The 25,325-nt window shown below is 47.6% G+C and overlaps 1 protein-coding gene across 1 annotated transcript; it reads right to left on the bottom strand.

Moving 5' to 3' along the window:
- Positions 1-1,583: 1,583 nt before the first annotated feature.
- barhl2 (BarH-like homeobox 2) lies at positions 1,584-5,657 on the bottom strand (the record flags this gene model as incomplete). Its single annotated transcript, XM_084473580.1, has 3 exons — positions 1,584-1,896; positions 3,148-3,373; positions 5,075-5,657. The coding sequence occupies 3 exons, from the start codon at positions 5,655-5,657 to the stop codon at positions 1,584-1,586; spliced, it is 1,122 nt and encodes a 373-aa protein (XP_084329706.1).
- Between the last annotated feature and the right edge of the window lie 19,668 nt (positions 5,658-25,325).

Here is a 25,325-nt window from a genome sequence, read left to right as displayed (position 1 = left end):
GCACGCGCATGTGAAGGCCTTCAGGACTGAACATCACAAAAGCGGATTGGTGACACCGTCACATGATGGGGGTCCCAGCTGGAGGGGTCGCAGCTGGAGGCCTGCGTGGTTTGGAACTCACGAATATTTAGGATCAAAACCAAACTGTTTTAATCTCTCAGATTATTGTTAAATTCTCCTCTCTGTAACTCCAGATTATTAGTTATGAGTTATCTCTAAATAACGCGGTTACTCTAGAGTTCTCTCTATAACTCCATCTATATTCTAGAGTTCTCCTCTATATAACTGGGTTAACCTATTGTTAGTGCTTGGCACTTGGTTCTATGAACATCCTCAGTGTACCGACAGGGATATATTGTAGTTTCTCTTTCTTCTGACAAATGTACTTATTGGAAATCGCTTTGGATAAAAGCGTCTGCTGAACGCCCTAAGTGTAAATGTAACTCCAGGTTATTCTAGAGTCCTCCGTCTATATGAACATCTCTGCCGAGTCAGACGCACGCTGGCTCGTCTCCGTGGGAACATGCACGTCGCGCTGACGGCTGCTGGTCATCAAGCAGAAGATGATGTCAAAAGATTGTCCTCCCGCGTCCACCCCGCCACGAGACACCCCATGGAAGAGCGGAACACCCCACGAACAGCTGCTCCCCAACGGAGCAGTCCCACCACGGGGAGGGGGGGGGGGTCTGCAACCCCACTCAAAACACACACACACACACACACACACACACACACACACACACACACACACACACACACACACACACACACACACACACACACACACACACAATTCCAGCCACGCGGGCCCTGCTTACGTTACGAAGATAATTTTAAACCAAACTGCCACGAAAATATTTAAAGTCGTTAAATTGTTTATTTAAATTAAATCGTGGTGACTCCCGGTTGTAGTTTATCCCCCTAAGAGCAAAGCGCGGATTAATTTAAAGTTATTTTACAGCCTACTCCGGTCTAGAAATACATTCTATATATGACATTTATATTATCTGGAGCGACAGATAAAATAGATTAGTGACGTAATCTGAATCAGATTAGAGGAGTAGGCCGAGGAGAAGTGCACCAGTAGAACCAGTAGCCTACAACTCCACCAGTACAAGTAGAACTCCACCAGTAGAACTCCACCAGTAGGCCTACTCCACCAGTAGAACTCCACCAGTATCGGGGTAGGGTGGAGTTTGATTTCCATCCCTCTATCCCATGTTTCCGCTCAGAATCCACCAGACGCGTTCCGTTTCGTATCAGTACTTTATTCATTCGCTTCTCCTCCTCATCTAATAAACTTTAGAAGTTTATTCGCTAATTTAAGTGGATTTGTACAAAAGACAAACAAAACAATCAACCAGACATCGAAGCTCCTTCACGTCCGCTTTAGTCCTTCTCCCTCTCCTCTTAAATAAGCTCCTTTAGCGCTCAAACGTCTTTAGAGTCTCTGCGTTAAACGTCCCGCGTGCGCGTGCCCGCGTGTCCTCCGTGCGTAATTCCCCGCGTCACGCACGTCTCACACACGCACCCCGCGCGTCCCACCGGTCGCTGCGGTCGTCGTGTTCGTCTCAGTCTGTTTTCTATCGGCCGTGCGGCGCGCCCTGCATGGGCTGGCCCAGGGGGTTCAGAGCCGGCTGGCCCCCCGGCCCGAGGCCGTGGATCAGGACTCGGGGGACCAGAGGCCTCTGCAGGCCGGGGTGCGGCGCCGAGGGAGTCCGGTACATGCTGCTGTACATGGCCGCGGCCGCCGCTGCCGCAGTGCTGCCGTCCATGGTGCCCAGCAGGCTGGGGTGGTAGAAGTACGGCGAGGGGAACATCCTCTGCAGGGCCGAGTAGTTTCCGGCCTCCGCCAGCAGCTCAAGCCCCACCGCAGTTTGCCGCTTCCACTTGGTCCTAAAACCACAAAAACACACGCGGGTTAATTAATTATTTAATTAGCCCAGCCTGGCCCAGCCGCATTCCCATGGCAACCCCCCTCATTAGCATGTCAAAACCTAATTATGGGATGGACGGGTGGGTGATTAGGGGTTAATTCCAAACAGTTGCATTCGTTGGTTTATTATTTACCGTCTTTCACGTAAAACGTTAAAATTAACAACTGCACTGCTGTCAATAAATTATGACTTAGCGTGCTGCTAATCATTATAATTAAATGAATAAATAATCGATATGTTGTTCAAACAGCAGCTGGCTGGAACTGGTTTGGCCGCCCCGCCGGTGTGACTTCGTGAAAACATCAACTCGGATGCCAGGATATGTGCAACACACACATATGTCTTAATATAATATAAATAAATACAGATATTATAAATAAATCTATATTGTCCTGACACATCGAGATGTTCTGTTATCGCGTGGTTTGTTAATAAAGCTTTGGAGTGTGAAGACGGTGTCGAGATGCGTAATCACACTGCTTCTCTGCGCCGGTCATAATAAATAATTAAATAATAACCGCAGAATAACATCCAGCCTCCATACGAACACAGGAATATATTATAATGTAGTATTATCCTGTTATTTCAAATCCAAATGCTTGGCGTGGATTCCGAACATAAAGCCGAGATGTTAGCCTATGAGAGTTAAATTATGATCCCGAGGGGGAATATAACTTGTAACATATTCTAAAATTAAATATCAATATCAAATAAAGTCACAACACTGACTCCAAACTAAATGATACAACAGAGGAAATGAAGTTAAATTCGAGTAGGCCTATTTGTTTTTGCAATATTAATGCCCAACCAGTAGGCTAAAATATTACACATTCTTGATATTGCATATAACAGCGCCGTGTATCCGTGAAAATCAGCCAGTGGTGTAGGCTACACAGTCAAACAGTTAGACTGTTGAACAGCCTTCAGAGTCCGACTCTCAAATATCAACTTAGTTCATTTAAAACAAAATAATAAACTGCGAGAGAGAGAGAGAGAGAGAGAGAGAGAGAGAGAGAGAGAGAGAGAGAGAGAGAAAGAGAGAGAGAGAGAGAGAGAGAGAGAGAGAGAGAGATATACAGACTCACACTGAGACAGACAGACAGACAGACAGACAGACAGACAGACACGCACAGACAGACTCAGACACACAGACAGACCGACAGACAGACGCACAGACAGTCAGTCAGTCAGTCAGGCTGGCGGTCCGTACCGTCGGTTCTGGTACCAGGTCTTGACCTGCGTGTCGGTGAGGTTGAGCGCCGCCGCCAGGTCCATGCGGTCCTGGACGCTCAGGTACTTCTGCCGCTCGAAGCTGCGCTCCAGCTGGTTGAGCTGGTGGTCCGAGAAGGCCGTGCGCGCCTTGCGGGGCTTCTTGGAGCGGGCCGGGGGGCTGTCTCTGCTGCTCGAGATCTCCCGCTCGCCCTCCTCCTTGGTTCCTGCGTCGGGGGAGGAAGCGAGGCGTGAGTTTCTGCGGGGCTCTGATGTGAGAGACGCTAGTCTGAATCCCGGAGGGAAATGATAAGTCGGCCTATACAAATAAGAACACACGTTTGGATAACTACAATGTGTACACGATAAGATCAGATAATAAGGTCATCACTAAATCCCCTGATACTGTCTGCGGGACCGACCGGGTGTGTGCGTAAAGGTCCATCCGGCTGTGTGTCGGTATCAGTTCGATCTCCATCATGATAATGCAATGCTCGATTAAAATGACTCGAATAAAAGGACTCAGTTAAACTGAAAATACATCGACTTGTTCTTGTGTTCTCTGTGTATTATATAGTATATTAGTTGTGTCATTTGTTAGGCCTACTTGACCGGTTGAGTAAGCCGGCGATCCAAGTATTTCATTTCATGAATTAATCCGCTCGTTCTTACGCACAATAGGAAAGATAAAAATACTATAATACTGAGCTGAAAGGGAAACGTGTGTTTAAGTGTAACACACACACTTAATGGGGCAGATGCTCGACTGGGACGTTTTAAGGTCGCAGGAACCACAACAAGAGGCCTCCTGAACCGCGGCCTGAGCCTCAGTAAAAACTCCACCACTCAAGCTCAACTTCATTCGTCACCTTAGCTTTTCTTTCCTCATTTCTTTCCTCAATAGAAAACGAGAAATCGATATGTCGATCGATCAGTGATCCCCTCTATTTGTATGTGTTTTCCGGGCGCCTCGCGGAGGATCAATCATGTCGCTAATTGAGCCACGAGGGGCCCCGCGCCTCCCGGCTGCTTTAGCAGATCCGTCATATAACGCCCTGGTTTATAACACTGGTTATCTGTCTTATAATACTGTATGTTATCTGTCTTATAACACTGTGGGTTATCCGTCTGAATTAACACTTACATTATTATTTTGTTTCAACATTACTATGCGTGTTACCTTAATATTATCAGAACAGGCCAGAATTATAAAATGCATTATTACTAGTTTTAATATGAATTTATGAATTGACTATCATCATCATTCTTGTAAAATCGTGTAATGTTTTTGTAGTCCATCTAGGGAAATTTAATTTATGTGAAGACTTTTCTAAATAAATACAGAGGAATCGGAGCAGACTTAAATCCCGCAGTAGATTTTAGATATTTCTTTACCCGTCAGATTAAACACACACTTGGGAATTTCAAACGCTTGTAGACTAGTATTATTTAAAATATTATATTATATTAAATTATATTGCAGTCGGCATTATTTAAAATCGTTCTCAGACTACCAGAGAAAACTATTATATTAACCAGTCAGAAACAATTTCATATATCTGACTCCAATATATCGACACATTTAACACATTTAATATTATTTTCTGCAACATTAAAAAATCGACTAGGCCTATTCCTACTCAAAACATACAATATTTTCTACTCCTGACTAACATTTAGCACATGTCATATATAACATTAAAGCACGTTACATTCCTCTCTAACATTTAAACATGTTACATACACGTCAAATTCCGCTCAAGCATTTAAAACTCGTTCATTCCTCTCCAACCCTGAGACACATATTAATAAAAACATTTATAAAACATATCAAACCGTCTTATCGAGACATATATTTCTAAAACATTAACCCGCATTGGCTTATAATAAAACACATTAAACCTTATCTTATCTCGTGCTCTACGTACCGTTGCATTTCATTTCGTGCTGCAGCTCTTCCCGTTTCGCCCTCAGCTCGTCCTGCTCGAGCTTCGGCCGGAAGCCGTCCGCTCCCGGCGAGGCGCTCTCGCCCTTCGGCGCGTGGTGGTGGTGGTGGTCGGGCGGCGACGGGACGCTCGTGCTGTACGGGGCGCACGCGGCCAGCGGCTTGCTGTCGCCCAGGATGTCTTTGATGAGGAAGGACGAGGTGGCGGTGCGCGCGGCGGCCCCGCCCGCCAGCGGGTGGTGCTGGCTGAGGTGGAGGAGGTGGTGCTGGTGGTGGAGGCTGCTGCTGCTGTGGAGGTGGTGGTGATGGGGATGCAGCGGATGCTGGGGACTGTCCGGGGTGTCCATGGTAACCGAGATGGGGGACGAGGGCTCCGTGCCCACGGTGTCTATGTCCGAGCACGCGGGGGACGGCGTCGCGTGGCTCCGCGCATCCGCCGCCCTGGCCTCTCCGAGGCGCGAGTCTCCGAGGCGCGAGTCTGCGCTCATCATGGCGGCCGCGGGGACCGGACCCGGGTTCGAGGCGCTTGAGAGGATAGTGTCTATTCCAAAGCTGGACCCGTCCATGTTAACACCGCGGGAAACACGTCTTCATAACACCGACCGCGCGCGCTTAAAACTCCTCCGTGTGACCCGCGCGAGGGTGAGGATGATGAGGGTGATGAAGGTAAACAGACAACAAATCAACTCGCCCGAAAGAATAATAATTAAAACTATAATTATAACAAGTGGTAGGAGAACCCAAAAGAATTGTCAGGGGAACCAAATCAAATCCACGTCTCCATGTCCTCGCGCTCCGTGTGCGGGTCGTCCACCGCGCGCCTCGTGCTGCGGGTTCTCTAAACTTCGCGCTCGGGTCGGTGCGTGGCGGCTGAGTGTCTCGCGGAGGAGCAGTTCGTCCACATCACGCGCTTTCCTTCGCTTTCTAATCGTTCCGCCGTCGAGCAGCCGCGATGACTTCCTCCGGTGACGTCACGGGCCCACGGGCCCACGGCGCGCGGAGGGAGAATTAATATTCCTCTGTACCTTTCATCACGCGGCGCGCGCTGTGATTGGCTGAGGCGCGGTGGCCCCCTCCCGGGCGCCGCGGCCAATCAGTGGCGCGCTCCTTCGTCTGGTCGGTGGACCGCAGCCCGGCCGGTGGAGGCTCGCTACGGGTCCCGGTCTGGAACCCGGACGTGTGTTACCGGGGCGACCGGCACCGCGCGAGACGAGCCTCCACGAGGAGTCTAGAGGACTTCGGACCTTCAGAGGGACTTCCGTTCTGCAGGTAACCGGGAGAGAGAGCAGGAGAGAGAGACCAGGAGAGACCAGGAGAGACCGGGAGAGAGAGCAGGAGAGACCGGGAGAGAGCAGGAGAGAGACCTGGAGAGGGACCGGGAGAGCGTCCCCGCTTCTGAAGGCCAGAACCACCAGACCGATATTCCCCGTCGGGGGCATTTCCAGCCGGTAGCCGGGAGTTGAACCCTCAGCAGCATGGTAGGCCGGAACGTAAACTTTACAACTCTCCGTTTTAATACTCAGTTTTATTTTGGTCGTGGAATATTTTTTACAGCAACTTCAGAGAGAGAAAGCAAATGATCCGACAAACATGTGGTTTATTAAACTTTATTTATTATTGGCATCCATCTATCTATCTATATCTATATATATATATATATATATATATATATATATATATATATATATATATAGGCCTATATATATATATAGATAGATATATAGATAAAGATATGTAAATATATAGAATAATACAGCCCGTGTTTTGAAGTAATAAAGTATGTGTGATAACCAGTCGGTTTGTTTCGGTCTGTTTCCGGTGTCTCGGGCCGCGGATCGGAGGCGCGTGGTGCCCGGTGACAGCGCGTGCAGGCGTTAATCACCTCGTCACGCTAATTAGGAAAGCAATTATGGAGCGCTCACGTGATTCCATTTGGATATTTCTCAGCGCCTGGATCTTCAGGACGTGACGTGGCGTTATGATTGTATCCTACGTGATACTGTATATTAATAATCCTAATCCGGTCTTTATCTTTCTTCAGTGGGCCTATACACTCTGACCAGGACTTTATTTATCATTTCTGTAACCGGCAGACATTATTCATAATTGTTATACTTGACGGACTAAATTCGACGCGAGGGTAGATTGAACATTTCGTGCATTAATTCGTGAATAGGTTTCGCGTGTAATATTAGTCAGAGTTTAAATGAATGAACGTCTGCTGAATCACACAGAAGGCGATCATTGTTCCATGTATTATTATTAGTAATATTATTTACTGCCCACAGATATTGACGGGATAATTTATTAAAGGTGATTCTTAAAGAGGCTATAAAACTATTTTTTCAAAGTCGAAAAACCCAACATTTAACCAGACATTTAACGCTTCCACCTATAATAAGGCATATATCACTGGATTGGGATTAAATTCTTTATTGCACTGGAGACTAAAATCATATGCTCAGAAATACGAATGTAGGCTGTCGTCCCACTTTCAACAATAATTGTACAGGCTGTCCTTAACCTCGATCTAAATACACGTTCCTCACGTTATCAACACACTAATTAAAACAACACAAACTCATAGAAAAACACATTCCTTAAAATAATTGTTTCTAGAAAAAAATACAGTTTAATGTTCAAATGTGAGCAAATATTACCAAAGCCATTGTTTGTCATTTGGATACTCTAGATTCAGGAATTTGACCATCCACGGTTATCATCGCGTCAGTGTCGATAGTGGTTATCTTGTTAATCTCTTAACCGCCAGGCCCTCATTATCCGTCCGATGCACTGACGTCATGTCACCGCCAGGCGGCGACAGAGCGATGCGGCGGCGCAGCGAGCGCCCATCAGCGGCGGTTTAACTGGTCCTGGATCTGTCACAACACGACGTGTGTTATCAGGCCTGATGCTGCTGAGCTGATATCAGACCGACCGCTGCAACGCGTTTCACTCTTCTCTGCTCCGTCAAGCAAACCGCTACAGACACACAACACGGCCAACAAAACTAACTGCATCTAATTGGAGTTCAAGTGCACGCTAAACTTTAAAAATGTCTTTCTTCTTTTCGGTTTGTAAATGTCAGAATAATGTAGTCTGATGTCCTATGTTTTAAATCATGTTTGATTAACCACAACACTGCTTAGGACGAACGACGAGTAGGTTAGATAGTATAGGCGGTTATATAGCCTAGGCCTATACTACATATAATAAACAGCATACAGGCCTACTATATATGTTATACTTATATAGAGCTTATATATAGCTATTATAGACTATTCTATGTATTCATAAAATATTCTATATATTTACATAAAATACTTAAACTATTATACACTCGATTTACAAGTCACGATTAGGCCTATATTATAGGCCTATATGCAGATGAAATAATGCTATTATATAATAGCATACAATTGTAGGTCTGAGCCTATTGGTATGTAATATAGCATAAATACACATTATAATGGTAGATTATATATATATATATATATATATATATATATATATATATATATATATAATTATATAAATAAATTTTATATGGCCGGAATCTAAAAATATAAAAATAAAATATTTGTATATATATATATACATATATATATACATATATATACATATATATATATACAAATATTATATTATATATATATATACAAATATTTTATTTTTATATTTTTATATTCCGGCCATATAAAATATTTGCATGAGAGGCCTCCTATCGTGATATCGTAGCCCCACCATTGCGTCACGACTTGTCGCGCCGCAGACCAGCGCGCGTGGATCCACACGTCAGCCAATAGGAGGACAGATCGCCCTTTCATGAACTCCACCAATCGATGGGTTTATCAGGGTCTCCATTGAACGCCACCCGTTAGAGCATCGCCTTATTGGCCCCGGCTGATAGTCGATGATCGCCCGGCTGCGGATCGATTCCTGGTGCGTGAAGCTGTCACTTCACTGCACGCGACCTTCAGGTGCACAGCGCGGGCTCTGCAAAGAGACACGCGCATTGCGTCTGTCAATCACCCGCCTCACACACACACCGCAAACATCGTCAGTCCGCATCCCCGCACACACCGTCAGTGCGCGTCCCCGTCAGTACGCGTCCCTCCTCGTCCCGGTTTATATTTAGCGGATTCTTTGGTGTTTACTCCGAAGGCGATAGATATAATGAGATACGACGAGATGTCACCACACACACACACACACACACACACACACACACACACACACACACACACACACACACACACACACACACACACACACACACACACACACACACACACACACACACACACACACCCCCCCCCCCCCCACCGGTGGGGGGTCCATTACTGGGTGATTAAGTCCTTTGAGTGTAATTAGTAGGCCTATGTTTAAAATATTTACCGTACTTCCGGCCAAAAATGCTAGAGACCGAATTTATTGTCGAGTTGAGATATTCACACAGGCTCACGTATTACTACTGCTAACATTGTTTAAATCAACCAATCAGGACACGAGCTGGATTATCAACAATGCCATATTGTTTCTATTTTAGAATTTATATTTTATTTCTAACTGAATGTTGTTATAACGTAGCCTAAGAATAACACAGAGGTTCACTGAGTTATTTCATAATTCGATTCTTGAATTTAGTAAAATTAAAAAAATTTATGGGAAAAATGAAAAATAATGAAACAAACCTTGAGATTATGGCAACGATACAGAGATGTTGTTTGGTAAAAAGATTTTAAAGACAATAGATAAAAATAATCAAACTACAATTAGAAATAAATAGTAATACTATTATATATCACATTATATTGTTATTAACTGGATATTATATAAGATTATGTTTAATGTTTTTATACAACTCAATTCAACTCAACGTCATAAATCCAAATGTGTGTCCGTAGGCTTTTGTAGAAAGTAACGTCTGATAATCTACCACAATAAGAGCCCCACCTTGGTCATTGCATTTAAGAGCTCCTGGTTATTAATCAATTGGTGAAGCAAAACCATTTTGTTAAATGTGTTTGATTAAGACAACCAATCAGCTGCTTCAAAAGGTTAGGAACAGTTAGCTGCTGAAGCTCCACTCAGATGACTGGGTGGAGGAGTAGGGTAGAGAAGTAGGGTGGAGGAGGAGGTGGAGGAGCAGGTAGAGGAGCAGGGTGGAGGAGGAGGTGGAGGAGGAGGGTGGAGGAGGAGGAACATCTGGTCTCCAGGGTGGAGGTGCTACGTTCCACTAAAGAGGCCTCCTTCGTTTCAGAAGGTCACAGGGTCATGCGCAACAAACACAATCTGTAACTGAATTACTTAATCTGCCACTGAATTACTCAAACTGCTACTGAATTACTTAATCTGCTATTGAATTACTCAAACTGCTACTGAATTACTCAAACTGCTACTGAATTACTTAATCTGCTACTGAATTACTTAATCTGCTACTGAATTACTCTGAATTACGCAAATACAATCCACTCTGTAACTCCTCCCAAACCAATCTTCTATGGTACGGTATGGTTTCCTGTAATCATGTTAACAGATTCAATTCCTGTGCTACGGTATGATACAACATGACCTGCTAATAATAATCCCCTGATAATATTGTATAGTGAATATACATCATAAGATAGAATGCAATATGATCATTTATTTATTATTATTTATCATAATGTAATTACTATCTATTGTATGATTATATTCATGTTGTATGATGCCAATACTTCTATTCATGTTATACTGTATGATATAATGTTACATCCATGTTCTACTGAATAATAGGTTCTATTCATGTTTTACTGTATAATATAATGTTCTATCCATGTTCTACTGTATGATATCAGCTTGTATTCCTGATCTCTGATTGGCTGTCATGTTGTGTTTCCTGAGGCAGATGTTTATGAACAATACGATAGAACGTACCATTACAGATCACAGGAACATACCATTACAAATCACAGGAACGTACCATTACAGATCACAGGAACGTACCATTACAAATCACAGGAACGTACCATTACAGATCACAGGAACGTACCACAACAGAATGTACCATTACAGATCACAGGAACGTACCATTACAGATCACAGGAATGTACCATTATAGATCACAATAACGTATCGTTACAGATCACAGGAATGTACTGTTACAGATCAAAGGAACGTGCCATTACAGATCACAGGAATGTACCATTACAGATCGCAGGAACGTACGTGGGGCTCAGGGCACACATTCATTCAAGGAAACATTAAGAGTCAATAAAGAAAATATATATTAAACAATGTTGGAGTGTATGGAAAAATACAGACTGTGGATAATGATCACAAAACCATCTGCCAGAAGCATCAAACTAGTCTGAGACTCGTCAGGTCCTGGTCTAGACCACCAGACCAGACCGGTCCTCTCTTTGGGCTGACCAGGTCGCACCCTGGTCCACTAACAGGAAGTACTGTCCTCCACGCGGCCTCTGAAAGGGGGACGGACCAAAGTCAGTCTGCTGGTCTGGTCAATGAGGGTCCAGAGTCAGTCTGCTGGTCTGGTCTGGACCATGAGGGTCCAGACTGCCTGCTGGTCTGGTCTGGACCATGAGGGTCCAGTCCGTCTGCTGTACTAGTCTGGACCATGAGGGTCCTGAGTCTGCCTGCTGGTCTGGTCTGGACCATGAGGGTCCTGAGTCTGCCTGCTGGTCTGGTCTGGACCATGAGGGTCCTGAGTCTGCATGCTGGTCTGGTCTGGACTATGAGGGTCCAGACCAGACTCATTAAGGATCTGATCGGAGGTCTGTTTAGTATTTCTGAGCAAAGTACGCATGTTCTAGCCTTGTCTGGAGATCTCTATAAACTAATATACAGTATATACATATATATATATATAAATATATATATATAAATGTATTAAAAAAAAAATATATATATATATATATCTATATATATGAACATATAAACATATATATTTATAAACATAAATATAAATAGTTTATCTTTTGCCAAATCTTCATTCCTACTATGTGGACGCCAGCTTTATATCAAAACGATGATCTCTGCTTTGAAATGTAAAAAAAAATAAAGGCTTTTACAACATTCTCCCTCAGGATGCTCGTATTTTCTGCTGTCTGAGCTCGGTTTGATGTTCTCTCCCCTCCCTCACAATACATTATGCAGCAACGCAAACACAGGAAATTGACTTTTAATTTGAAGTTCAGCTTTGCACTAATCTATGCTAATCACAGTGAAAACAACAGCGGCTACACCAGCATACCAACACACACACTCCTCAATGTATCATTCATAATCTGGAGATTGCGTCCAGCAAGGGGTGTGTGTGAATGTGTGCGTGTGTGCGTTTCTGTGCGAGGACACAACTGTGTGTAAGTGTAAGTGTGTGTGTGTGTGTGTGCGTAAGTGTGTGTTTTAATTCTGTGTGTGTGTGCGTGGTCATGCGTGGCCTGTGTTGCTGATGACACCCTAAAGCCCTCTTATTGTTATTGGCTGTCGTCATGTTCTCCTCTCCTCCCTCATAATGGCCTCTGTCACACGGCCATCAGGAAACAGAAGGACACACTGTTGGGTCCCTTTGTTAGTCCGTCACAATCCCCCCCCCACACACACACACACACACACACACACACACACACACACACACACACACACACACACACACACACACACACACACACACACACACACACACACACACACACACACACACACACACACACCTGAGAAACGGTGGCGAGCACATTGATTTGCGTTGCGTCCGGGATCGAATCCTCGCAAGGTTGGCTCAAACTGGAGCGCCTCTGAACGGGCGCCTCATTAGCAGAGCTGTCAGTCAGGGAGCGTGGCCACGGCCCCCCGGAGCCAACACCACCACCACTGCTCCGCCCGTCTCCTCCACCCTCTGCCTCCTCCACCCATCATCCTCCTCCTCCTCCTCCTCCTCTCCACTCCTCCTCAATCCATCCTCCTCCTCCCGCTCCTCCCCCTCCCTCCTCATCTCGTCTCCTCCTCCTTCACCCTCCTCCTCCTCCAACCTCCTCCTCCTCCAACCTTCTCCTCCTCTCTTCTCCTCCTCCTCCTCTGATTGATCCATGCTGATGGCGACCCAGAGATAATTACGACCCTCGACCTCAAGTGTGATTTCCGTCCGAAGTCACGCACGCCGCGGGAACAAGGCCGGGATCGGAATCGTTCGATTGTCACTTCCTGTTACCCAACGTTGGAGCTAAGTCGGATCACAAACAGTGCAGGAACGCGGGGACAGCTCGAGTATCGCCGCGGTAACGTGGGACGAAGATGGCGGCTGGTCGGGCGGTTGGTCGTGACAGTTTAGAGAAATTTTTTTTTAAAAGGCGAGAGAAGCGAGCGTGTGAGCGCCTAATGAAGCGGTGATTAGAGGTGATTACAGAGCGGTTCCCCGCGGGGCGGTACTAGCGGGTTCTCTCTCTGGAAGCTTCTCCGCCGAGCGGTTCTGTTCAACGCAGCTTAATGACATTTAAAAACACACGGCGGGTCATTACCGGGATGGACGTGACAACTGACAGTGGTGGGGGCTAAACGGGGGAGGGGGGGGTTCTTATTTACAGGAGTGTGGCTCGCTGCCGCTGCCCTGTCAGTCGTGACGGGGGGGGGGGGGGGGGGGGGGGTGGTGGTACTGTAAACACGAGGAGAGGGTCTATAAATACCCCCCCAGAAACACACACCCCGCCACTGTAACCCACAGTGTGGGGATCATTATCCTACCCACAGACCCGCTCTCTGCCGTCTGAACCATCACCAGTACTCCGACTGATCGCCATGGAGACCAAAGCCGCACATCACCAGAACCGAAATGGAAAAACAGAAAATGAACGCTGGTCGATTCGACACCTTTATTTTAACTGAACAATTTGTGACGTCACACAGTTCGAGCTCGACGCCATCACCGTTGTGCTCTACGCAATCCTCCGATCAGGCCTATTAAACGCGATCAATTACACCAACAACAACAACAACATCAACAACAACAACAACAACGGCAATGTCAACAGCAGCAGCTCCCCGTCACTCAGCGGCTCCTCCCCGCCTCGCCGCTGTGAGGCCTGAGTGACAGCCGACGGAGGCCCGCCTCCACCGCGAGGCCATTAGCCGTCGTCAGGGGCCGCCCGGGGAGGGGGACCGGCAAGGGGCCCTGCCGCGCTTCGACGCCACGCGATTACCCATCATCCCTCACTCCGCATGACAGCGCGGCGGCGAGAACAAGCGCGCAAACACAAACAACACAATGTAAACGGAGAATCAGGTGGGTAAACAATGCGGGCACGCCGGGCGTGCAGAGCCCCGCCCCCCCGCGGCCCGGAGGGTGGGGGGGGGTGATGTCATTAATGAACTCGGGCAAAACACGGCGGCGAATAATGAAAGGCGGAGGCGCGTCGCGCGGCGCGGGAACAAAGGTGGCGGCGTGTGCGTACAGGAGAGCGGAGAGAGAGGAGCGAGCGATGATTAAATGATCAAACGCTGGCAGAGAGCGCTCCGTGTCACAGCCAGGCACAAGAGAAAGTTAGGTTTCAAGCACACTGTAATTAGAGCGGGGAATGTCAGTTTGACATTAATGCAGCCAGCAGAAGCTCCCTAATTGGCCTCAGAGGAGAGAGTGAACCAGAAGATATATTAACATTTTAAAAAAGCATATTCTGCCTAATCCTTTCACTTTTCAACAATATTTGAAGACCAAAATGCCCCAGGCATGAGAATTTAAATGAGCAATTTTGTTTTAGAAGGAAGCGGCCAATGAGACAGAAAACAGACTAAAGGGAAATCATTAGTGTGTGAGTGCTGCTGACAGACTGCCGGCCTGTCACTAGCAGTCTGCGTAGCTAGCGCGCTACGCTAGCAGCTAGGCTGATCACATGAAGAGAGCCATAAACGCGCAGCCAGGAGTCAAAGCCCATTATGGGGAAATTCAAATGTGGGGGGTTAGGATGAGAAGGAGCCAGGAGGAGGAGGAGGGAGGAGGAGGAGGAGGGGAGGTCTTGGAAAGGACCAGGCGTCCACAGATCCAGGGATAATGGTGTGTTGTTATCACACAAACATACACACAGAAACGCAACCCTGCTACAACACACAGCTACACAACATGCAACACATTGCACAACATGACATAAAACACATCCTCCTAGGATACAGCTAGCTAGTTGTACTGTACATTATGCTATGATACAGCTAGCTAGTTGTACTGTACATTATGCTATGATACAGCTAGCTAGTTCTACTATACATTATGCTAGGATACAGCTAGCTACTTCTACTATACATTATGCTATGATACAGCTATTATCATGCTACGATACAGCTAGCTACTTCTACTATCATGCTATGATACAACTAACTAATTCTACTATCATGCTACGATAAGGCTAACTAATTCTACTATCATGCTACGATACAGCTAGCTAGTTCTACTATCATGCTACGATACAGCTAGCTAGTTCTGTGACCACTGATCCTTGGTCTTTTCTTGATGACCAGAGGAAGAGGAGGGTAGGGCCACCTGCTCCAGAAATACAGAAGGAGGAGGAAGATGAGGATGATGGAAGAGGATAGGGAGCAGCAGGTAGAGGACAAGGAAGAAAAGGAGGATGATGAAGAGGAGGAGAAGGAGCAAGGTGTGGAGGAAGAGGAGGATGATGAAGAGGAGGAGGAGGGGCAAGATGTGGAGGAAGAGGATGATGAAGAGGAGGACCAGGAGGAGGAGTAGGATGATGGACTCGGAAAGTGAGACAAGCTCAACTCAAACCCAGACGTACGTCAACAACAACAACCACAACAAAAGTGTAAATGATCTCCCAGCATGCCTAGCAGCGTGGCAGCCCTGGGCAGGGCCTACTGTATTCAGCTCAGACCCGCTCTGATACCGTGTTCTGGGGTGTTTTACGGCCGTGTGTTGGCTGCGCCGCTCACAGCGCAGACATTTAATCAGAGCCTTTGATAAGCACTCGGAACAAAGCGCCGGCTTCCTGCTCCTACAGCCGGGGGCGAGAGATCCTCCTGACAACCGCCGTCCACCGCTGCTCTGGATTTAGAGCCCACCTGTCAGACCGCACGCCACTCACTGTGACAGACGAAGACGTAGAGAACCAAAGAGCTCCTCATCAGAGAGAAAGAGAGAGAGAGAGAGAGAAAGCGAAAGGGAGAGAGAGAGATACAGAGAGATAATTTAAATTAAATTAATAGAAAGTAAGAAAAACTTATCATAACTTATCAGTCCATGTACACAAACAACAAATGTGCAGTTAAAATAGGAAAGAAACACACAGACTTCTTCCCACAAAGCCGGGGTGTGAGACAGGGATGCAGCTTGAGTCCGACCATGTTCAACATATACATTAACCAACTAGCAAGGACATTAGAACAGTCTGCAGCCCCTGGCATAACAGTAGTAGACACCGAAATCAAATGTCTGCTGTTTGCAGATTACCTGGTGCTGCTGTCCCCAACCAAAGAAGGCCTACAGCAGCACCTAGATCTTCTGCACAGCTACTCTCAAACCTGGGCCCTGACAGTGAACCTTAGTAAAACCAAAATAATGATATTTGAAAAAAGACCCAGCCTCAACAAATACACATCCCACCTAGACACTGTTACTCTAGAGCAAACAAAAAACTATACCTGCCTCGGCATAAACATGAACGCCACAGGAAACTTCAACAAAGCTGTTAATGACCTGAGAGACAAGGCAAGGAGGGCATTTTATGCCATAAAAATAAATATCGATCTAGACATCCCAATTAAGTTCCGGCTAAAAATCTTTGACGCAGTGATGGAGCCCATTGCGCTCTACGGCTGTGAGGTCTGGGGCCCACTCACTAACCAAGATTTTATAAAATGGGACAAACATCAAATTGAAACTCTTTATGCAGAATTCTGCAAATCAATACTAAAAGTCCAAAGAAAGACACCAAATAATGCATGCAGAGCAGAATCAGGATGATATCCAATCATTATTAAAATTCAGAAGAGAGCCCTAAAATTTCATAACCACCTTAAGGAAAGCGACAGCAACACACTCCAAAACAAGGCTCTTACCCACAGAGAGTTACACCCAGAGAAGTGTCCCCTTAGCCAGCTTGTGCTGGGACTCTGTCCAACACACAACAACCAACACATCAGGCAAAACCAAATTAAAAGAAAACATAAGGAAAAGGATTTGGCACATTGGAAAGAGTCCACCAAAAACCAGAGTAAATTGGCTTGCTTTTTGTCCCTCAACAGAGACTACACCGTGGCACCACCGGGAACGACCCAAAACTGAGGAAATCCTTGACCAGATACAGATTCAGCGAACACATCCTGGCCATCGAGAAGGGACGCCAGAGACAGACCTGGCTCCCAAGAGAAGACAGACTGTGTTCCCACTGCACACAAAACCAACTAGAAACAGAGCTGCACTTCCTGACTTCCTGCCAGTCATACGAAGACATCAGGAACACACACTTCCCACAGATTACAAAGGCATGCAAGGACTTTAAAGACACTCCAAATGCTCACAAACTGCCATACCTGTTGGGAGAAATACAACAGTGTGTGATCACAGCAGCAAGATTCGTCACCTGTTGAGATGAAGATGTTGAGAGAAGGACCTCAAACTCCCCATAAACAGACTCATCCCTCAACTCACTCTTTACACAATAATTGCACACATTCTCCATATTCATACTTTGCGGTCACGTGACTACCATGGATACCTGGAGGGCAACAAACGTTGGCAAAATGGCGACGAACAACGGCCAACCAGGGGAATTGCAGCCTTGCAGATTTCCGATACTTCAATCAATCAACTATTTAGACCATATGTCACAAAATGTTAAAATTAGATACGAAGAGAAGATAAACATACTCTGAACTTGTGTTTCATACACAGCACTCGCTGATGTATTCATTGCTTTGAAGCTGGCAAAGACTAAGAGATATTTACATTTATCTCATTGAGAATCCATCACCTTATACCGCACAAAAATTGAAAGCCTACGGATGGGTTAACAACGCTGTCGTATGGGAGGTGAAAAACAGGAATATCTTCATAATCAAAGCAAAGGTGAATGTTACTATTCCACCATCCACTATGAAATGTCCCCTTTTGTCCGCGATTACATAGCCAATGTGGTCTTATTATAGCCCGATCGTTCACTAAAAAAGACATAGAAAGATTAAAGCATCCAGCATATGATTTCAACAATGTGTGAGGGCAGGGATGATCGCACAGTTGCTGTTACAGAATGCTGCGTGATTTAATCTGCACAGTGGAATGAGCACTGGGCGGAGATGTTCGGCATTTCAGAAGCAGAGAGATTCCGTACAAAAATATACGTCTAATTTGTCAGTTTGCCATGTGTATGCCTGGCACAAATGCTCCCGTTTAACTAATATTTCCATCATGACGGTATTTGGACTGAGAGGAACCTAAGGACCGTTTGTGTGGTAAAACTGGCGACGTCCTGATTATGTTACTAGGTTTCGTTGCTGGAGTTCTTGCCCGCCAGCCAGTCGTTGTGACGTCACGTGCAAAGTATGAATTGTAAATACTGTGTATTTAGAGTGTATCTTTAATTTATCTGTTTATACAAGATACTGTTTTTGTAAATTTTATAATATTGCACATTTTACTTTTTAAAGTACTTTTATAGTATAATATTTGATATGCATATACAGTATACTTAGTATTTAACGTTTTATACTATATTATATAATATACTATATACCTGACCTTTTTACTTTTTTATTTTCTAATTTCAAATTTTCTTTTTATTTTACTCACCTTATTTTTTTCACATGCTTTGGCAATGCAAATGTATATTTCTCATGCCAATAAAGCTTTTTTGAATTGAATTGAATTGAAATTGAGAGAGAGAGAGAGACCGAGACAGAGAACCAGGGAGCGAGAGATCGAGATCCAATCTGGCGAGTATGCTAACCACGCAGTCGTTGAACACTGCGCTCATCAGCGTTCCCTGCTCCTGAGCCGAGCGTTCCCGGGCCATACAGACCCATTACGCTGTCATCAGCAGGCAGTAAAACATCCTCCATTATAGAGCCGGTAAGAACCAGCCCCCCCCCGAGCGGTGCGTCCGACCGGAGAGGAGCCCCGCCTCCCAGCCACCCCGGCTCTGCAGCCAGCCTCTAACCACAGGAAGCTACGAACTAGGGGACCATTTGACCCCCCAGCATCCAGTATGGAGCCCGCCTCTCTCAGCCAATGGGAGTGCGGTGAGGTCATAGGGGCCAGCACCTCACCCAGCACGCCTAGGGCCGGACGCAGGGCCAGGCTTCTCCTGGAACATTCTCCAGGCCCTGGCGTCTGCACTCCTCTCCTGCCAGACTCTGACTTTGAAACGCACATACCCCCGGATTCAAACAAGGATCTAATCTATCAAATCTGAATGCTCAAACGATCCCGCTCGCTCTAATTGAGGGAAATCTGTCCGTGTGCGCGAGCGGGTTTTACCAGCGTGTTGCTGTGAAGAACGCACACACACACACACACGCACACACACACACACGCACACGCACGCGGGCGTCCAGGAGAATCCGGGATGAGAATGAATTCTGGCCCCTGGAGCTGCGGCCTTCAGAGCAGACTCCCTCCCTCCGTCCTCCGCCCTCATCTCTATTCTAGCCTCAGTCCCTGCTGCCTCCGCCGCGGCTCCTCTGCAGCCGCTCCATTATTCAAGGCCTCGTAAACAACCGGTCTGGGATCGACTCCGGGAAAACAGGAAGTCCACCTGCTAGCTGCTAGCAAGCACGGGCCCCGCGGTGGTACCGGTGGCGGCGGCGTTAGAGGGCGGGGCCACTTCTGATGACTTCCTCCCTCATTGGCGACGTTAGCATTAGCATGTAGCAGCACCGCGGAGGGCTAGCGTGTGTGTGTGTGTGTGGGGCGCCGGGTCACCGCGCGCGGGGGGTGGGAGGGGGGTTAGAGCTACGCAGACTAGCTAGCTACGCTAGGCCGCGCTATAGCTGGAAGGAGGTAGGGGGAGGGGTCAAGGTCAATACACAGAAGGTAGAGCTAGCGGGACTCCTCCTGCTCCTCCTCCTGCTCCTCCTGGTCTGAGGGAGGCTATTTGTCAGTGATGTGCGGTGAGGGTCCGGTCCGGCCCACCAGAGACCGGTGGATCATTCAGACGAGGCCTGGCTCTGCTAATTGGCTGCGATGGGCCTCATCAGGCCGGCCGCGGCGGACCTCTGACAGACACGGCGCTCAGATCATTGTTCACTTGTCAATTTAAGAGCCGTTAAAAGAGCTTATTTTAATTTTAATTGGAACTTCCGCCCGCCCTCGCGGTGCAGCACGCGGATTAAAGATGCGCCCAGGGATAGGTGTGTGTGTGTGTGTGTGTTTGTGTGTCGGTGTGTGTGTCGGTGAACGGCCGGAGGAACCCGAGGCTAATGTGGGCCGTCTCCGCACACATAAATAAATTAAATATACAATAATATAAATACATATCTATAAATTAAAGATCCTCCCAGGGAGGGGATGATCGACACCAACACACGAGTCTCTGCTCCTTATTAAGCCGAGCGGACGCTAAGCATGTAAGTGGGGCGGCTGAGACTAGCATCCGCCGCGCGCTAAACTCGCTGGCCGCAGCCATCCGCAGCTCTGACCCTGAACACAGAGCACTCCCCTGGGTTAATAAGTGCCTGGGAAGGGCCGGATGCAGCCGTGGCAGAGAATACCTGCAGATAGCAGAGTGCTAGACGGGTGTGGTGCGTGGTGCGGGGCGGGGCGTGGTGCCTAGTGATGGGCGTGGTGAGGGGGCGCGGTACGGCCTTAATACATGTGTGGTACCTGCGTGGTGAGGATGTGGTGCGAGCGCCGTAGGGGTTCTGCGTGGCCCGGGGCCGGCGGGACCTCGCAGGGCGCGGCAGAACACAACCGCTCCAACATCAGCAGCTAAACACACCGTTTTTATTGTTCTAGGTGGCGACTCTCAGACTATGAATAGCGGAGAGTATTCCACGTGCAGCCGTTCATTCTGGAATTAAAACATCCAACGACATTATTACAATTGCAAACATTAGGAGTGTATTCATGTCCTTTATGCGTTTCATAAATTGAGGCGAGGCAGATTGAGCCGTTATCCGGGGGAATAAACCGCCACGTTCCACCGGGCACTAACACGCAGCATTAGCGGCTTAGCGCTAGCGAGCAGCGCTCACAGGCTAATAAGAGGCTAATTAGGGGACTGACTGCAATAGAAATTGTCAAGGAATAAAAAGAGCCGTTTTATCAGCAGGTTTTACACCAGCCTCTCCTTGGGAGCCAGCGCTGGCTGGCCGGCTGTTTTCCCGGCTGTTTTCCCAGCTGTTTTCCTGGCTGTCAGCAAGGATTTGAGGCGGCGGGCGAGAGAGGCATCCGGGCATGAGAACGAGGCTTCATTTGACCTCATTATGCAGCAATAAAGAAGAGAGAAGGTTTACTAAACATCAGCCAGCCGCCCCATCACCGCCTCAGATCTGGAGCTCACAAGACAAGCTCAGGACCCACTGAAGAATGAGGAGGAGAGGGGGAGAGAGGGAGGGAGAGAGGGAGGGGAGGAGAGAGAAGGAGAAAAGAGAGAGAGGGAGGGAAGAGAGAGGAAAGAGAGCTATGTGGAAGAGATGAGAGGGAGGGAGTAAGAGTGAGAAAGGGAGAGGGAAGGATGGAGAGAGAGGAAGGAGGGGGGCAGGGGGAAGAGGGAGAGGGAGGGGGAGAGCGGGTTAAAGCCCCACTAGCCAGGAGCGATTCTGACAAGCAAAGGGAGAGAGCAGATACGCAAAGCCCTGTTTAAGTGCACAGCGAGTGAAGAAAAAAAGATTTATGATTTTAATTAATGGCAATTAAAGTGTGCCTGGCAGGCAGGCCGAGGGCGAGAGCAGACGCAGGCGGGGACAAGCATTTGAATCCACTAAGTCCTACCATGGGAGCCCCCACTGCAGGCTTCAAACCTAAACTAAATCAATAAAAGAATTAAACTTTAATAAATTGCATTTTGACAAGTATCAGATAGCGCAGCGCTTTGATACGGAGAACTCCTCTGAGGTGATGCAAACCAGGAGAGGCGTGTAGTTAGAGCGCCCGGCAATCAAAGGCCTCACTTAGCGTCTGCTGTCACATCATTAATTACTACAAATTAAACAGCCTCTCTCCATCACCTCCTCCACCTCCTCCTCCCCGCTGATTGGAGCTCTAATCAGCGGGGATGAGCACAAAGACAACAGCGTCCTGGCAGATAGCATCACAGGACCAACACTGCTGAGGCTCAGAGGTGAACCGCGCTTCTGCTTTCAACACAGTCAGTAACACCTGCGCACACACACACACACGCACACAAAGGCTCATACACACCTGCGCACACATACTCACACACAAACACCTGTGCACACACACACAGTGGCACATACACACACACACACACACACACACACACACACACACACACACACTGTTATGTACACATTTCTGTATGTGACTTGCTAATGGCTGCTCCAGCAGTCAGTGGAACAGGCGCACATGTTGTTGCGCCTGTTCATTAGCTGGGACCCGTCCACAGCCGTCTTCACCCGATCACCTCTGCCCTAAACACCACCAGGTGATGCTAACAGACAGGGTGGAGGTCAGAGCCTTCACAGGAAGTGACACCTTGTGAAAAAGGTGAGGAAAAGTGGAGCTATCTAAAGATGTTGTCCCTGGGCACTGGTATCACCGGGACAAGAACCGTGACATCATCCGGCCGTGACATCATCACTTTACCAGCCATGACCTCATCACCATACCGGCTGTGACATAATCACAGTACCGGCTGTGACATCATCATGATACTGGCTGTGACATCATCACCATACTGGCCGTGACATCATCACGATACCGGCCTGTATCTGCGACACACACACAGACACACAGACACACACACACACACACACACACACACACGGCTCACTACTCAACACTACACAACAGAAGTCTGCTTCCCTCCGCTACACATTCCATCACTTTGTTTATAATCACAATCTTGTAGTTTACACACATATAGTTTACACACACATAGTTTACAAACAGATTGTTTACACACACATAGTTTACACACACAGTGTACACACACAGTGTACACAAATATTACAAAATGGAATATCTCGTGTTTCCCTCCAAGACGCCGAGGCTGAGAGGGAAATGAATATTCCAGCGTGCGCTGATGTAAATTTAATGACACTGATAAATGAATGCCCTTCCTCCGATTGCGTATGTGCATATTTATCCGCATCTGAATAAATAATTCCAGAGTGCGGTGTGAGTGTGTACACACTGGCGTGTGTGTGCGTGCGTTACGGTCGACACGTCGTAACAACATGGAGGGTCTCGTCTCCTCTCTGTCGCCAGGTGAGGGTTGTCAGGGGCAACAGACGGGCAGCTGCTGCTCTTGTTGACAGTTCCTTAAACAGGATCTCATTGTCCTGATGAGCACATCCCAGAATCCTCTCTGCCTCGGACCGCCGCTCACCTCGTCTCCGGTGATTCTAGAGACACGCCGGGCGCGATGTCAGGTACCGTGTGTGTGTGTGTATGTATGTGCACGTGTATGTATGTGTGTGTGTGTGTGTGTGTGTGTGTGTGTGTGTGTGTGTGTGTGTGTGTGTGTGTGTGTGTGTGTGTGTGTGTGTGTGTGTCTCTAATCGTAATTGCCTATCCTCTGCAAAGTGAGCGTCCGGAGCCATGGGGCTGGGAGCTGGGAGTTTTGTGCATTTTGACTTCTTCACACCGACTCCCCCCCTCCCTCCCTCCTCCCCTCCCTCCCTCCTCCCCTCCCTCCCTCCCCTCTGTAGTCGACTCTAAAGACAGCAGTGAGTGACTTAAGGAGAATCTGCGATTCTTTTGTGCATAATGTTTTAAATTCGGGTGGGTGGCAGCCATCTCTAATTTAGGCCCAGAGACGAGGAGGTTCCAACCTTTTGAAGACGGAGCCTCAAACAAACGCGGCCGTCCCGACCCCCCCCCCTCGTTAGCCAGCGCTCGCACTCCCACCGCACGTATTTAACGAGAATGATGTGGGAATTAGCCACCGTGCTAATTTACACGCTGCTCCACGCAGGAAGACTGAAACATTTAATGTAGAACGTGAAGCAAAGAAGATAATGCAGCGCGCTGCGTGTAACCTCCTTCTCTACTTTTAATGCGTAACATTTACATGCAGTTAGAGCTGATTATGATAATGTGATATTTAGAGTGACTGGCTGCGGGCGGGATTAGCGCGGTGCGGGGAGAATGCTAATGGTTACTTTTGGAACTAACGCGCACATCCATTGATTTCCTGTCCTGAATCAATCCTCCTAAACCCGGCCTCTGGGCCGTTTCAGCGTTTCACTCAGGTTGGTATTTTACAAAGCAGGTGGGATATGATGGGGGGGAGGGGGGGGGGGGGAGATCCTAAATGTCACATCACACAGATGTAGCCATGGCTCTAAGACACAGAAACAAGGGCGAGAGGGAGAGATTAAGACAGAGAGAGAGATATGTAGGGAGAGGGAGAGAAGGAGAGAGAGAGAGAGAGAGAGAGAGAAGGGGGGGGGGGGGGGTGTGGAGAGAGAGGGGGGAGAGAGCGAGATTAAGACAGAGAGGGAGATAGGGGAGAGAGAGAGGAGAGAGAGAGGGGAAGAGAGAGAGAGTGAGAGATATGGGGAGAGAGAAAGAGAGGAGGGAGAGAGAGAAAAGGGGGAGAGAGAGAGAGAGAGATATTGAGACAGAGAGAGATATGGGGAGAGGGAAAGAAAGGAGAGAGAGAAAGAGAGAGGAGGGGAGAGAGAGAGATAGAGATAGGGTGACTCAGAGTGTGAGAGGGAGAAGAGCGAGAGAGATAGAGAGAGAGAGAGAGAGAGAGTGAGTGAGCGAGCGTCAGATTACTGTGGAGCCGGTACTTGAGCGCGTCAGGACGGGGATTACAGGCGAACCAGCTGGGTTCTGCGCTCCCTGACGGGGAGGAATTACACGTATTATCACCTCCATCATTAAAGCCGGCTCAGAGACATGGCTTCAATCAGCCGTCCCCCGGCGGCGGGGGCAGCTGGCCCCCTGCTGGGAGAACCACACCTAATTGGCCAATAAGTGGTGGGAGAGGGGCCGTGCTATTTGATCAAATTACCGGGGCGTCGGCCAAGGGATTATTGTTATTGTAGGGGTAGGGGGGAGGCGGGGCTAAGGCCACTGCTAACCCTGACGCTAACTCCACAGC

Source organism: Micromesistius poutassou, assembly GCF_964030765.1.
Source record: "Micromesistius poutassou genome assembly, chromosome: 9".
Classification (NCBI taxonomy): Eukaryota; Metazoa; Chordata; class Actinopteri; order Gadiformes; family Gadidae; genus Micromesistius; species Micromesistius poutassou.
Note: the sequence above shows the minus strand (reverse complement) of the source record. Positions and strands in the feature narration are given on the sequence as shown.